This window comes from Spodoptera frugiperda, chromosome 25 (assembly GCF_023101765.2).
Source record: "Spodoptera frugiperda isolate SF20-4 chromosome 25, AGI-APGP_CSIRO_Sfru_2.0, whole genome shotgun sequence".
Lineage (NCBI taxonomy): Eukaryota > Metazoa > Arthropoda > Insecta > Lepidoptera > Noctuidae > Spodoptera > Spodoptera frugiperda.
In genome coordinates this window covers 563,399-578,390 of record NC_064236.1, presented here as the reverse complement: position 1 = coordinate 578,390, position 14,992 = coordinate 563,399, and the positions used below count along the sequence as shown (strand labels likewise).

The following is a 14,992-nucleotide window of genomic DNA, read 5'->3' as shown; positions in this document are numbered from 1 at the left end:
GGGCATCAGCCCTACTAGACCCTAACTGTGTTGGTCTGATGGGTTTTTGAGGCATGGCCGGAGGCGTTTGGTCTTCTTAGGGCGGGTCAGAACGGCTAAAGTTCAGCTCCCGTTCGTTCCGATTTAAGTGCTTTTTCACCCAGCAATAGAAGTATGACGAATATAATTATAAATGCTGGGATGTATCACAAATATTTTCTTAAATTTCCAGTTTCATAGAGACTTACAAAAATTAACTTTGGGGATGCAATTTGAAGACTTACTTTCGTTTGGACGTAGTTTCTGTTTGTTTCGACAGTGAATAGGTCCTGGATTCTGAATATTAAATATTGAAAAACGGGAAGACGAAAGAAAATGATAGAAGTTACATAGGATAAATTAAAATCATAAGCATTAACCGCCCCGCTCAGAAAGCCGCCAACGCATTGCGGTCCAAAGACACATTAAAAGAAAGAAACAAAAAAAAAAATACTAATATACTACTCACAAGCGTAGTTACTACTTCTACGGAAAAGATTAGAACTAGTACGTAGAACTTATAAGTTAGTGTGTGTAACAAGTTGCCCCTGTTTCCACCCTCGTGTTCGATTGACATAGTGACCGTGAACGGCCACCGTGACCTTGCCCGCATGCTGCCTCGCCGGCCGATGACCTGGCGCCGACGTACCGCTCGCATGCTGCTGAAATTGTATGACTACGTAGTACTACGTAGCATAGTAAAAATTGTAGTAGCAATTTTTACTTACTTCTTTCCATGAGCTTTACGTTTGAGTACATACACGCGTAAGTATATTCTGAATGACGCTTTTGTAACATATTGCGGTTCTAATGTAGGTACTCGTTTAGAATAAATACAACGTCACACTTTGTAAAATCAAGAAAGGTAAAATTTACAATTCAATGTTATAGGGGACGAGCTATTACCGTAATAAAAAGAAATCTAAAGACACTGTCAATAATAGGTACATTGCCCGATGCACGTATTGAAAACTAGTTGTGACCGCTTGACCAACGAGGTAAATCTTTATGCTTCCGACAGATATTTCTAAGCGCATTAGTAGCACGGGTAGCATGCCGCCCGACAGAACTAGATACCAACTTTCGGCATGCCGCGTTCTGAGCCTCAAAGAGCCATCAGACATCACATACAGGGTCCACTAGGGTCCATGCCTTAAAGTGTTACCCATTATTTATCGTAGTCATGTAAACATAGGACAAGAATTAAAACAAAGTGGCCTTTTAGTCAGTAAGTAAGTCAATCATACCTTACTGTCGATCCTCATAATAAAGAGCGGTACCTACCTACCGTCTTCATTATTATGTGTCGGTGTACCAACATTAATTAGCTGATTATGAATTCATTACTAACCAATAATCAAGTTTGATTAGCTTGATATTAGTTATCGTTCCATCAATTCTTAATCTAATCGAATCCTATACAAGTAAACATTAGACATATACCTTCATAGATACAATCATCCATTCTGTTTAATATGGCCGAATTACCTTACGGCAGAAATTAATAAACCAACCAATATTTAAAATCTTTTAAGATTGTATTTATCATTCGTTTTATAGTTTTTTGCATAAAAACAACAACGATCGAGCGATTTTGGATTAAAATTGGTGATCAATGTCAGCGGACAACATTTCTAGACAATAGATAAGTTTAAAAACAGTCCTGTGAGACTCCTTTTGTGACATTAAAAAAGGTTTATTTTTCGGGAGCAACCGTTTAACAACGCCACCAAATTATCACCATAGTTGGCCTCCAAAAGGATTAGAGGAATTAAGCTCTATTACTGCCTCGTTGGTCAAGTGGTCGCACGAAAAATTTCGCAGAAGTAGCACAGTGTCTGAAATTGTGTCCAGTACATGGCAATGGAGTCACCTGCTGTTACATGGGACTTGTAACACAAATGGTGAAAAGTGCCACATCTACCTACCCCTTCGAGGATAAAAGGCGTGACGTTGCAGATGTTAATTCTATCTCCGAAATTTTGACCAAAGGTTTCAATTCAAGGCTCTCCAGCAATGAACTTATATACGATAGCGGGGAGCCAACCCTGAAGCGATAAAACGATTTTGTAACATTCCGTCGCAACTCGCAATATCGCAGAAAATTCTAGTGCAAGGTGAAAAATATGCATGGAAACCGAATACCGGACTATTTCACACTACTTGTGAATATTAAAACCCGGTGCGTAATATATATTTCAAAAATTCATGATATACTCAACTAGCACAGAAACTTCTACTCATTCTATATTCTTTAGAAAAATACCTATATGTAAACAGAATTTGTGTATGTTTAGACCTCACTGTATAGTGTATATCCTGAAGCTGTTTGTTTAATGGTGGTTATATTTCGGGTGTTGACGATGATATTATATCAATTACTAGCTGTTGCCCGCGACAGCATTATTTAGGTAACATTGAGCCCCTAAAAAACAACTTTCTTTTAGTAGGTACCACCTAGTCCTCGTGAATGTTAATTCCATTTAAAATACTTCCTGTTTACAACCGGGCGGAATACTTGATTCTTAAACAGTTTTATAGTCAGCAAAATAAAGAAAAAGTAATTTAAAAATTATAAGAGAGAATAAGTTAGTCCGTTCACCGAGTAAAAACTATTATGGATCAAAAACCAATAAGTATCTGATTCCGACGTTACATAATGAAAATGATTGGTCAAGGCACATCAACAGTAAAAAAAGTAAATAATCCCAAAAAATAAGTATAAATATATGTTACTTACCGAGTTAGTTAATGAAAACGTATTGAGGCATTGCCCCTAACTGCTGACCTTTAAGAAAGACTCAAACTCAAATGGAAAGAGCTTATGCGCGGAGTTTCTTTGCGCTACAAAAATCGCGAAATTAAAAGACTGATTAGTTACATAATCTATACAAAAACAAACCTTTTTCGTACCTATGTATATCAAACATATATACCTAATAACAACTATGCATAAACATTTCATAATAACACAACTATTTACTAGGGAGCGTACGCAATTAAAACAGTTAATTTTTTTTTTTTTTTTTTTTTTATTTATTGATTTACATCAGGCAACGAAGGCCCATATTAATACAATAATACTATACTAAAACATATTATAAAATACTATAAATACATAATTATGCTATTAATTATTAAGGTCACACGATGTGACGATGCGTGGCGTCGTATTACGCTGCTCGGTGTCACGTAGCCTGCCTCGAAAACGTCGGTATATGACACCCTTCGGCCAAAATTCTGCCTTGAGGAACTTCTCGAGATGTTGAGTTGGAACTCGCATCACAAACGACTTGAAGTTGGTATTTTGATGCGGTTCCAACCTTACGATCCTCAAGGTCCAGTTGGTCTTCACCTTCACATACTCCACGACGTCCTCCGCCTTCGTGGTGTGGTGTAATCGGGACACATACAGCAGCGTCGTAGGCACAGCTGGACGCAGCAGCATGTTTGGTCCGGTCAGTCCAGTACCGCACTGATTGCGAGAAGTAGGCTTCTTCTTCTTCTTCTTTTGGACTTTGATGAAGCCATCCTCATCACACTCAGGCTTTTCTGGACAGCGCTGTACTGGAATCCTTGTTACGGATTCACAGCGCCGGTTCTGCTTACCCCTTTTCGGCTGCTTAGGTAGTGAAGCAGCTGTAGTGTTAGCGGCAGCAATTGCGGCGTAAGCTACTTTAGGGGTCGACGTAGCTTCGCGTGACGTGTTCTCTGCACGTGGAGAGACACGAGGAGCGGCGGGGCACGGTGCATCGACCTCATTATTTGCAATAGGCGATGAGTTCGCCGATTGACAACTGCTGACCGAAACATTTTGCGCCCCGCGACGTGTGTTCACGTTGGCTTCGCCTTGAGACCTACTTTCCGAAACAGCATTGCGTAACAACACTATCTCGGCACGCAGTTCCTGGATGGTAGCATCAGACGTCTCCAACTTGCACTGCATCTGGGCCAGGCTCGACTTCAATGATGTGATATCCTTCAGCAGCCTGGTGACATCTACGTGGTCGAAAGTGACGGGCGGCAACTTATGTAGCTCCTTCGCCACAAATGTCGGAACGTCGTCAGGGTCGGTCGCCTTCATAAAGGTGATGATATCTTGGACGCTCTTATCCGTACCATCTCTCCTCCTCGATGGCATTTGGTCCAGCTTCCCGGTCGTTTGGAAGAGTAGCATCTTGCCTTTGCTGATCTCGTCTTCTTTGAAGCTCGACTTGCAAATCTGCATGATGCTGACCTCGTCCATGGTGTCGATGGCATGTTGTATGAATGCCAACAGCTCGTTTGCGATAAGTTGTTGTGAACTCATTGCGAAATATCGGGCAGCGACTTATGCCGCGACCTTTGCGTACAACTGCAACACGTCCGTACTCGAGCGCGCATCGCACTGCACTGAAAATCAGCTAAACTCACAATTCCATGAAAGTAAACACGAACATGTAAACTATCCGCAACTTTGGTTTACCAGGGAAGTTGCCACTTTGTTGGCTTGCCTGCTTTTCAATTCTGAACTGTGTATGATGCATAAAATATCTAACATGTAGGATAACGTAACCTTTAAATGATTGCTGACATTTCAAATAAGTGTTTGAAACTACATATTATAAATATATGGTGCTGTAATACGTGATCTTATGTTTAATATGAACTCTATGAACCGGTTTATTCGCTAGGTCCGCCTACGTCTTGCATTTGAGAGAAGGTCTTCTCTGAATCTACGTCTCCTCTGAATTTTAAATAATATTTCTATTTTAATACTTAACGCCTGATTCACCTTCAAACCATATTAAATATCCAATAAAATTATATGATAGGCCCTTAATATGCATTTGCTCGTACTTATACTTAATATTCAGTCGAGCGAGCAAATAATTCATCGAATAAAATCAGTCATCCATAAATACAGCAATATTTACGTAATGATAGAGAATCGAGAAATTAATTTTATATTTTTCCGCTTAATACTTGAGTATTTTAATCATCGACTGGAATATTCCTTTAGCAAAGAAAATTCTATTAACAACCAATTAATCCGTGATTTAACGAAGGCTAATTGTTATTGCATACTGCGTAATGTTTTAGCAATAATAAATCTTAAGCTGTGATATATTTCATAACGCTGTTAACCCGCGGTCAGCGCGCTTACAGCTTTTTTTACATTTACAGTATGTATTATTTCCAAACCTAAAAACGTGGTGCCGTGTCCGTGCTGTTACTGTGCGCCATCACCCTAATAAGTTAAATGTTTTAAAAAATGTTGTGTTCTTAACACAACGTTTTACGATCATTAATAAAATTATATGAGTATTAATTTTTCGTTAAGTAACGCTTCACTTTTCACCAGCTATGTTTATAATTGTAAACTCATGTAAAAGGAAGTACGAAGTAAAGTTTCCTATGTACACGTCATGAGGTGAACCTCAAACGATAGGTAATGTCGTGGCATCACTCCGCTCGAGTCAGCTCTTCTTGTTGCGGAGAAACATGGATCTCTTACACTTAAAAATGGAGTGCGTTTAAAGTCCTACCTATACCATTTTTACTAGCTATAGGAACTATAAGCATGAATAGAGAGCATCTGCATGTAATATATTCCCCCCTCATTCGGCTCAAGTATGGAATTCAGGAATCAGTCAACCAGAAAATCTCTCCCCCGAGTACTTAACCTTAATTTTTTGAATAAAACTTCAGCCACATTATGCGAGTCCCTCCACTGACTTCCTACAGAGATGTGTATAAAAAATAAGCTTATAATATTGCATTTTCCTATTAATGTTTTACTGTTCAACTGCTAAAAGCACAATGATGCATTCGTTAAATATTTGCTTGCGTACTAATTACGGTAATGAGTTCATTTCCAACAGTTTACTGTAAAATTGTTACTAAGCTAATTAATGAATTGAAGCTCCAACTATTCAAAATATTTGATGTTCAGAGTTATTTCATAATTAACAGAACAACCTTGACGTGGAACGAGAGTTTGGTGTTGAAATCTATCGAATATTCAGTTCCTGGCCACATCATTAAACGCAACCACTATTTCAGTAGGTAATAATCAGATTTTTAATAAGTTCTATTGGTTGTTGACAAACGAACTATCCATGAAATAAAGTTTTTTTTAATTGGAGCTTTCGAAGCTAAGCGTGTGGAAACAAACAATGTTATCAATTTTACAATATCTAATAAAGAAATAGAAATTATTCAACTCTGTATTTATATATTTTATTAAAAAAAGACACATCCAAAAATCAATACAAATATACTAAGCTGTCAATGCTTCTGCTTCCCATCCATGAAAGTGCGGGTTAGCTACCTGGCAAATACCAAACCAATGGGTCTTTTTCCAAATTATATGTACTTTGAAATATTAATCAGCATTACTGATATTCGGCAAAGTAGTAGCGAGGAAATCTGAACATATAATTTTTAGTTATAAGTTCGAAATTCAGCGTCGTAATTAGTGTCCGATCCTCCTCCTTTAGAGGCATTTGCTCAGCAGTACCCATTGTTGCTGTTGTGACGTATTTGGGGTCACTTATAGGCTGATGATGTGAGGATAGCTTTACCATAACCATGTGGTTAGCTAACATTACACAAAATAATAAACAAAAAATACAAAAACGTGATATTTTATCTTCATGAAAAAGCATCGAAGGGATCCTCATAAAATAAATAAAAGACTAAATACCGTCTGATCAATACACATCCGACGAGTAAGGGATAGGGTTGTCGCACAAATCACGTAAATCGGATTAGTTTGATTGTAGAGAGCAGCCCTATAGAACAAACAGATCCATGGTAATCCATGGTATTTTGTATTGACGAGGAAAAATGAAACCAGAACGTATCTGAAAATAAAATTTTATGTAATATTTCACGTAATTGTTTGTAATTTACTTAAGTGTGTTAAAACAGATCTATAAACGAACTAGCTTTTGCCAACGGCTTCGCTCGCGTTCCCATTGGATAAAGTGTATCCAACCGCCCAAGTTAGCTTTTAAAAACAACCTCATTATAACCCATTCACACCTGATGGTAAGCAATCACCTCCGCCCATGGACACTTGAAACACAAGAGGCGTTACAAGTGCGTTGCCGTCCTTACGGGTATTATGAATTTGAGGGTTGTTGGGAATTGGGAAGGGGGAATTGGGCCTCCGGTAACCTCACTCACACAACGAAACAAAACGCAAGCGTTGTGTCACGTCGGTTTTCACACCCGTCGAGCCGGCCCATTCGTGCCGAAGCATGGCTCTCCCACACTTGTTTAGCCGACAAACATCCAAACAAACAAACATTCTACAATCATTATAATATTAGTGAGATGTAATATTTACAGACCAATACATAATTTACTTTTTAATATTCCTTTGTAGGCGTATAACACAGACGCATTCAGCACATGTCAATATTATGAATACGGATAGAAATAAGTAAAAAAATAATAATAAACGGAGTTCAAACATTTTAGACCATGGATAGGTTGAAAAACTAAAGTTATTTTCCAATAAATGGACTAAAATGGCGTGCGGCGTGGGTATGTTTTGACACCCACTGTATTATTTTTGTTAATTTTTTCATGTTGTTTATTCCCATACCAGCTATGGCCCATGTTTACACCCACGTCACAATAGTGATGTTTTTCGTATCACTTTTCCTAATAGGCTGTAGGCTGTATAAGTGTGAGGGCCGATATTTATCCGCCGGTAGTATCGCCAGTCAGTCAGTCAGTAAAGTAAGAGTTTTATTTAAATGTATATACCTTTATCCTTATACTAGTCTATTTTTTGTTACAGGCCTAGTATTTTTACAATACCGAAACGAGACGAAACGAGCGCTACTGCCAAACGAGATAACTTCTATAGATACTGTGAAAGCACTATTTGTAAGAAGTTTCCCCAAGCAGTTGACGATGCAGTACATGGACAGCCCGCTGGTGAAGATCTACATCCACGACTCTTCCAAGGACATGTTCTATGAACTGGAAGATGACAGGTTAGTGAACATTCTTTGTCTAAGCGTGTTGGAGTATCTCCACTGCTGTGTGTTTTTAAGGAGTGGAAAATCATTCAATTTACTTCTCCCGCTTTGGGCAAGGTGAGAGGAAGGGTCAGACTCATACTGAATAAAAACCTCTCCGTTCTACTCTTGTTTTTCGAGCCGGAGCCCCGGTAAACCCGCTAGGTAGTCCGCAGCTCCGGTCCACTGGAGTGTTACAGCTTTATTTTGTTTAATTGTTGTTTTACGTATTCAAGGTAAAATAATATGGTTTAGATAGTGCCGTATGGTGACTATGAAGTAAAAAACATTAGCCACCATGTCTATTGTTCACGTAGGTGCAGTGGCTAGCTAAACATGTAACAGAAACTGGGTTTCTGTAAAATCTGAACCTTTTGAAGTGCTATCTCCAACCGTTTTGTCAAGCTTGGAGATTATAGAACGTGTTCTTATTGAAGTGGGCGGCCTTAACCTGAAAACACAGAAAACAAAATAGAGTTAAGATAGAATTGGTGTGCTTTGTGAGCGCAGTTTTCTAAATTGATTGGATTGACCAATTCCATAAAAACAATAATCTGCAATCCGAGCTACCTATTGTGCATTGATCAAAGGATTCAATATTGGTACTCGTATTCAGTCAAACGAATCTTGAAAACATACAGAGAGAAGAATTCGAGATTTGATTTCTACATAAAAAAAAAACTTGTTCACCTTCAAACAAAATTTGTCAAAAGCGCAAAAGCTGCGCACGAAAAGGAATTGTTTTGCACATAAAGTTAATTGAATTATGAAAAATGACCTTAAAATTCCTCTGTATCCAAGATTTCAGCCTTGTTTTAGTAAAGCGATGATTTAGGCTGCCTCAGATTCAGTAGTACTCAAGCGTAAATTACTCATAACCGAAGCCTCGGTTAGTAAAATTAACTCGATTATCTTAACGGCAATGATCACTTAACAGTACTTCTGAATAAAACATTGTCAAGGAGCGTAATGCTTTAAAATATAATGGTAAATATCTTATCTGACCCTTAAAATAATAAACCTCTGTTAAAAACAGTTGATCTGTGAATTAGTCAAGAATGAGTAAACAAAAATAGGGTGGATCAATTGATTTCATGACTAATGTACCTATGTCTCATTATAATATTTTAACATATAAAAAGTAATTTAAAAATTCTCCTATGTAAATAATTCAAAGAAATAAGGATGAATTTAATCAAATAGATTGATTGCAAACGTGCCACAAAGTAAGGACCTTGTAGAACATTTACCTGTATGCAAGTACTTACTTGAGATTGCAAGTAATAGTCAAAGAGCTAGCAGCAGATTCTTGTAACCAAGTGCCTCTCAAGCGGTACAATAATTAAATTGCGTCTTTCAACTAGCATACTAAATGGATTGACTTATTTTCAGATCTGAAAACGGACACGTAACAAGTAACATTACTAGAGTATCAACTTGAATGTTTAAAATTGTAATGGCGGCCTTTTAGTATAATTGTTTTATTTTAATTGCATTTATTTAATATAAATCTCAATTTGATGTTTATAAAGTTAAAGCTGCAGGGACATAGACTGAAAATGTCAGATTTGACCATTTGCATCGTGTCGAATATAGTTTAAAATCCGCTTTATGTTCTATGGTGGAAAAATAGCATGCATATAGTATTATATGACTCGTTGCCTAAGATGTCTGGATTTGAATTTCTTGTAGTAGCACACGTTTTGCTACCTGGAATACAATTTACACTCGATTTCCCATGAAAATAAAGTGGTCTGGAAGGTTCCCCAGCGGAAATAGTCTGTGATTATATTGAAATATGTTTTGTGTTCGTTTATATACAGGATACATTTAAGCTAGTTTCTCTAAGTTTATATCCAGGTACGCCTTTACGCTAGTAAAAGTACAGCAACGACGTACCATATTATTATAGTAACAAATATTTTGGATCGATTGAAAATGAGTATACGTATTGTAACAAGCAATCTGTTTTATTTTAAATGCAAATAAAATTTCCATATTGAAATCAGCGTAAGTACCTACTAGTGGTAGGCATTGCATTTTATTTTATTAAATAAATAAATATGACAGTCAAGTCAAATCATTTATTCCAATTAACTTTTGAAATGTCAACAAATAAAGAAATAAATAATAATCTGTCTGTAGTGAAGCTAGAGGAGCTCGTTCTAAAGTGTAGCTTCGAATGAAGAAGAACGAGCAAGAAGCTCAACGAGCGGACGATCAAGGAACAACAAAATGATTATAAGAGCTGACTTTACGCCCTTTACAAATAATGAAGTTGCATTTGAATCACATTTCTGATTACTGTAATAATATATTATCATTTATTTATTTACTTTACTTGATAATTACATTGTTAAATATTCAAAAAACATTTAAAAATATAACAGGCAGTAGCCCACCAGTAACGAGATAAATCCAAGCTACCGGTAGTCAGGGCTCAAGAGAGAGGAATTTCCGGACAATACGCGCCGTGTCCAGAAGTACTGCCTTCTGCATCAGGCTCTTGACCAAGCCATCTTACGTTAACCTACTCAGGTGTTGGTCTAGTCTTTTGGCTACGAGGCCATTAAAAATTAAGAATGAAGTTATGCTTTGTTTCGTTCTTGTGTAACGGAAAGGGTTGGTATACATCATCCTCCTATATAGTCTACAAAGCAAGGGCACATTGAGTGTACCCTGTACCAAGCAAGACCATAGTCTTGCTGAGTATTTAATCCTACTTCTATTTACCTATGCAAGTCCAATCTTATATGTAATATTTTATCTTATTTTAAATGATTAACACTTGGAATTGAATTATCCGAAAGCATATTTGTTACCCACTGACTCATAAAAAATGTATGCAAGTTGAATAATATTTGTACAACACCAGTGTAAAAGTGGAAACGTTCCACAGTAAACATTCGATATTTGCGTTTAAATCTGCCGGCCGTATTCATTTACATCAATTAGCCAATCGTTTGATAATTATCGACCGTTACCGCGAACGATTAACTTTATCCGCACGTGTTCACATGATTAGTGTTTATAGAAACTTGAACCATTTTATAAACGTTTAGAGTTGATTTTTATTGAAAGAAGAGGTTTTTTATTATAAATATGCGGTTTGGAGAATAAAAGGTTATTTATCTACTGTTCTTTCTAATACTGGTCGACCTGACTTGTAAAGAACAATGTAATAAAATCTATGAACTAAATTACCCACACGTCTATTTGTTGTATTATCATAAAACTTAGCTATTATTATTTAGGTAGATTAGATGACTGTACAACAATAATTGCTGAAACTGAAAGGCGGAGTAAAGAATCTTGGTTTGCGTACAGAAAACATGCTAAGCTCACTAGATTTTCTCCTAATATGATTATTATTATTTTTAAACTAGGAATTTATAACTTCCTATTTCTCTAGACGTATCATTTATCATTAACCATTCCAGAATAGCAGTCTTCGATTTCCTTAGACAGGTTTAGGTCAGTCCCAGAGATGCTAGAATGTTGCAGAATTAACACGATCGCCGCCTAAACCTAAATTTGGTAGTGACATCGAGGTTAATAGACTTAGTCCGTATTTGGAGTGTCTGGATTTAGGCCTGATAATTTCGGGTGACGGACGTGCGAAATAGAAGGAAGGCCATCCATAAATCGTGTTTTAATATCAGAATGAGGCTATGAGGAAGGAAAGATTTGTAGTCTCAGAAAGTGATATTATTTTATTTTTAATACGTAGATATCGGTCTAAATTACTTTCGATGCGTAACAAAATATGCATTTAGGTACGGTATATGTATTTATGAAGTTTTTTTAATTTTCGATTTCGATAGTGATTCTTCACTTTGCGAGTAATAGTTTTCCATGCGTGAGATAGTTGTGGGAATGATGGGACTATGAAGTGTACTATGGGGTGTTTCTTAGCTGTGTTATCTACTTTCATCTATGCTTTCAATTTGGGTGTTAACAATATAAACCATTTATACTTATACTTAGTGAGGATTTTGCATAGGTCGATCAAAGTTAGAAAAGTTGGTAACATGTTTAATGTACTAGATAGAAGCTTGCAAAATAAACTCTGGCAGACAAGACAGGTTGCCAGAATATACGAAGAAGAGAAGTTTAATATCCCGTCAGCCGTCACCTGTCCAAGAAAATTCTTGAGCGAAGGTGAAATATAAATGAAAATTTACATTTTCGCTAAACAAGAAACAAGTACCTGTACCATTACCTATCGTCTTATTAATGGTTTATAAAACTCTTTGTTGTTATAAAACCTTCCCGGATATTACAAATCTTACTGCCGTACTCAGGGACATTTAATAATTGCTAGTATTCTTTAGCAACTATTTTGATCTGAAAAAAGTTACTAGGGCAAGGATGGTTACATAACCCAAAGTAACCATTAATGGACTTTGGTGGTACGGCGGGCGGCGCGGCGGTTAGACTTTGTCAAATGAAAGTTGAAGCATAAAATAATAGAAGCGATTAATTTACTCAATATAATGAGAGGTTACTAGTGATCCTGCTAAAGGTTTCCGATTTTAAATCTTATTTCAGCTAAAGTGTTATTCTAGTCCACCACAGAAAAGATAAAAGCTAGCGTCAGTCTCTGTCAACGTAATCTACTGATTGATAAAATAGTTTGAACTATTTTCCATACCAAACCTTTCAACGTTTTTTAATTATTTTAATGGAACCGATAGACAGATAGTGCTCTAAAATTAGGGAATCTGATGCAATTAACTAAAAAGGAAAAAGGAAAAAAACATTTCATTTTTTTTTTCAAAGGCAATACCTAAATAAAATCTACAGTATAGCTGCCGAACTGATGAATATTTTCAAGTACTAGTATCTTAACCGAGTTAAAATCGTTCGATGGTCATCTGCACTATTGAAGCCGGACCGTTTGAAGTATGGGGCGGGCCAGGGCGGGCGACCTCGCCGACCTCTTCAATTTGCACGTAACTCATTGATAGATAGAGGGGCCCAGTACCACACGACACGTAGCCAGTACCATGCTGGGGCCATTAGTGTAAACTTTCGACATGATTGGGCTAGTTCAAGGCGGAGTTACAGAAAACTGAAATGTGTTACGTTGTATATGAGAGGGTGGCCAATAAACCTCGAAATGGCCAGCAACGCACTTGTAACCATCCTGATGCTGGGCAACAGTGATTAAAGAGAGCAATTTCAAACTATAGAGGGGTATTGTGACACCGCGAAACGCGCGTGCCCAGAGTGACAGCGGCACCAACATACATATTAGAGGAGCTTCTGTATAAGATCATTGTATACTGTGTTCAAAAACATAAAATAAATCTATTCTGAATTGTTATTTGGCGTTCTATTATCTCTGGCTGCCCCAAAAATAGACACATGTGACAATATAAATGTATCTTATATATACGGCCAATAGCTAATAGATACATATATTCAAAGATGAGTTACATACAATGGTTTCACAAGCCAGCAATCAGTGCACTGATTTCATTCCACTGGTCACACTGAATAGTATCTTGGCCGTATTATGTTCCCATATATAACTGAACTGGTTTGATTTTACAGTCATGTGAAAACGTTGTTAGTAGACGACAAACAACAAAATGGTTTACAAAAAACAATGGAATTAAAAGTGAATGACATTTTTACTACCTTAAAGCCTTATAAATTAACTGGTGACAAATGGGTATTACGTTTGATACTATATTTCGTAATGTTAAGTTTTCTTAACACTACGAAACACTCGTAATATCATCATAATCAACACCTATAAGTGACCACTGCTGAACATAGGTCTCTTCTCACACGGAGAAGGTTTGAGCATTAATCACCACGCTTGCTCAATACGGGTTAGCGATTTCAAAGTTATAATTAGAAATATACTTACTAATAAGTATACTTCTTAATGTTAAAAGTCCTTTTAAGCACTCCATTGCTTCTCGAATAAAACGGACTATTAATTGAATTACAACTTCCAACCGGGAGGCATACAATATACAGATAGTATATTATTGTGGAACATTTTAACTCTCGTAACATTATTGAAAACTCACAACACGCACCTAACTACTGGCAAAGTATTGAATTAATAATTTTGAAACACTGAACAACAGTAAAAAGCTAAACTATTACGAAGCACTTAACACGTAAATAGGTTATTTATTAAATATGTAATTAGGTTAATAGAAACTTTTCATTCTAGTCTATAACTCTGCAATTTGTTCCTACTTATTTATATACGGTGCCCGTGAATGTAGAGAACGTTGGTCACTAACTCTGTTCTTCACGCGGGTATTATAAGCGCCGACTAAAGCCTACAAAGTTGACAGGAATGTACAACAGCGGGCAGGGTTCTCTATAAACCTCGATGATGATGAAGACTGAAAGAACTTTCCAAAATCAAGCATAGTCCTTCCCCTACTGTCGTTATAAAGATTATACTAAAAAACTTTTATTAAGTTTCTTGTCAACTCTTAAAACAAAAACTTAGTAAGTACAACTGCAGCCATATTACATTATTATGATGGCAAAATACACAATCCAAAGTCTCTTGGTCTTTAGAACAATTAGCTAATGAAACGCTTAGTTCGATTTGCACATATCTGAAAATCTCTTAAATGCCATTTGTCCTTATCAGATCCGCTGCTGCGATAGGGGCTGTGATTGGCTAAGTTCATTTACACTTAGGTTAATGAGCCATTATTGGGAGTGAATATAATTAATTAGCCAATTCATGTAGTACGTGCCATAATTAGTGTATTGTATTGTGTTGGTCACACGTAACTGGGATGAGATTAGAACAAGCTGTAGTCAATCTGTTATGCATTTGTTTAACCTAACCACATTTAAATGCCAATTACCATACAATAGGTGTAATTCTAATTGTTTTTAACGTTGCTCTGCACTAGGGATTTCTCATGTCTCCTGTATCGTGCGTGCGTTTGCAAGCATACAAATTCATA

The 14,992-nt window shown here is 36.8% G+C and overlaps 1 protein-coding gene across 24 annotated transcripts in view; it reads left to right on the top strand.

Annotated features, from left to right (window-relative positions):
- The window catches only part of LOC118263888 (coiled-coil domain-containing protein AGAP005037), a 355,131-nt gene that overhangs the window by 232,769 nt on the left and 107,370 nt on the right, over positions 1-14,992 (top strand). For all 24 annotated transcript variants that reach the window (XR_004782630.2, XM_035576117.2, XM_035576144.2 and 21 more), the window contains one exon: positions 7,814-8,012. Coding sequence is in view for 23 of the 24 variants with exons in the window: in XM_035576117.2 (XP_035432010.1) it covers positions 7,814-8,012 (199 nt within the window). In the remaining variant the exon portion in view is untranslated. The remainder of the gene's footprint in view (positions 1-7,813; positions 8,013-14,992) is intronic.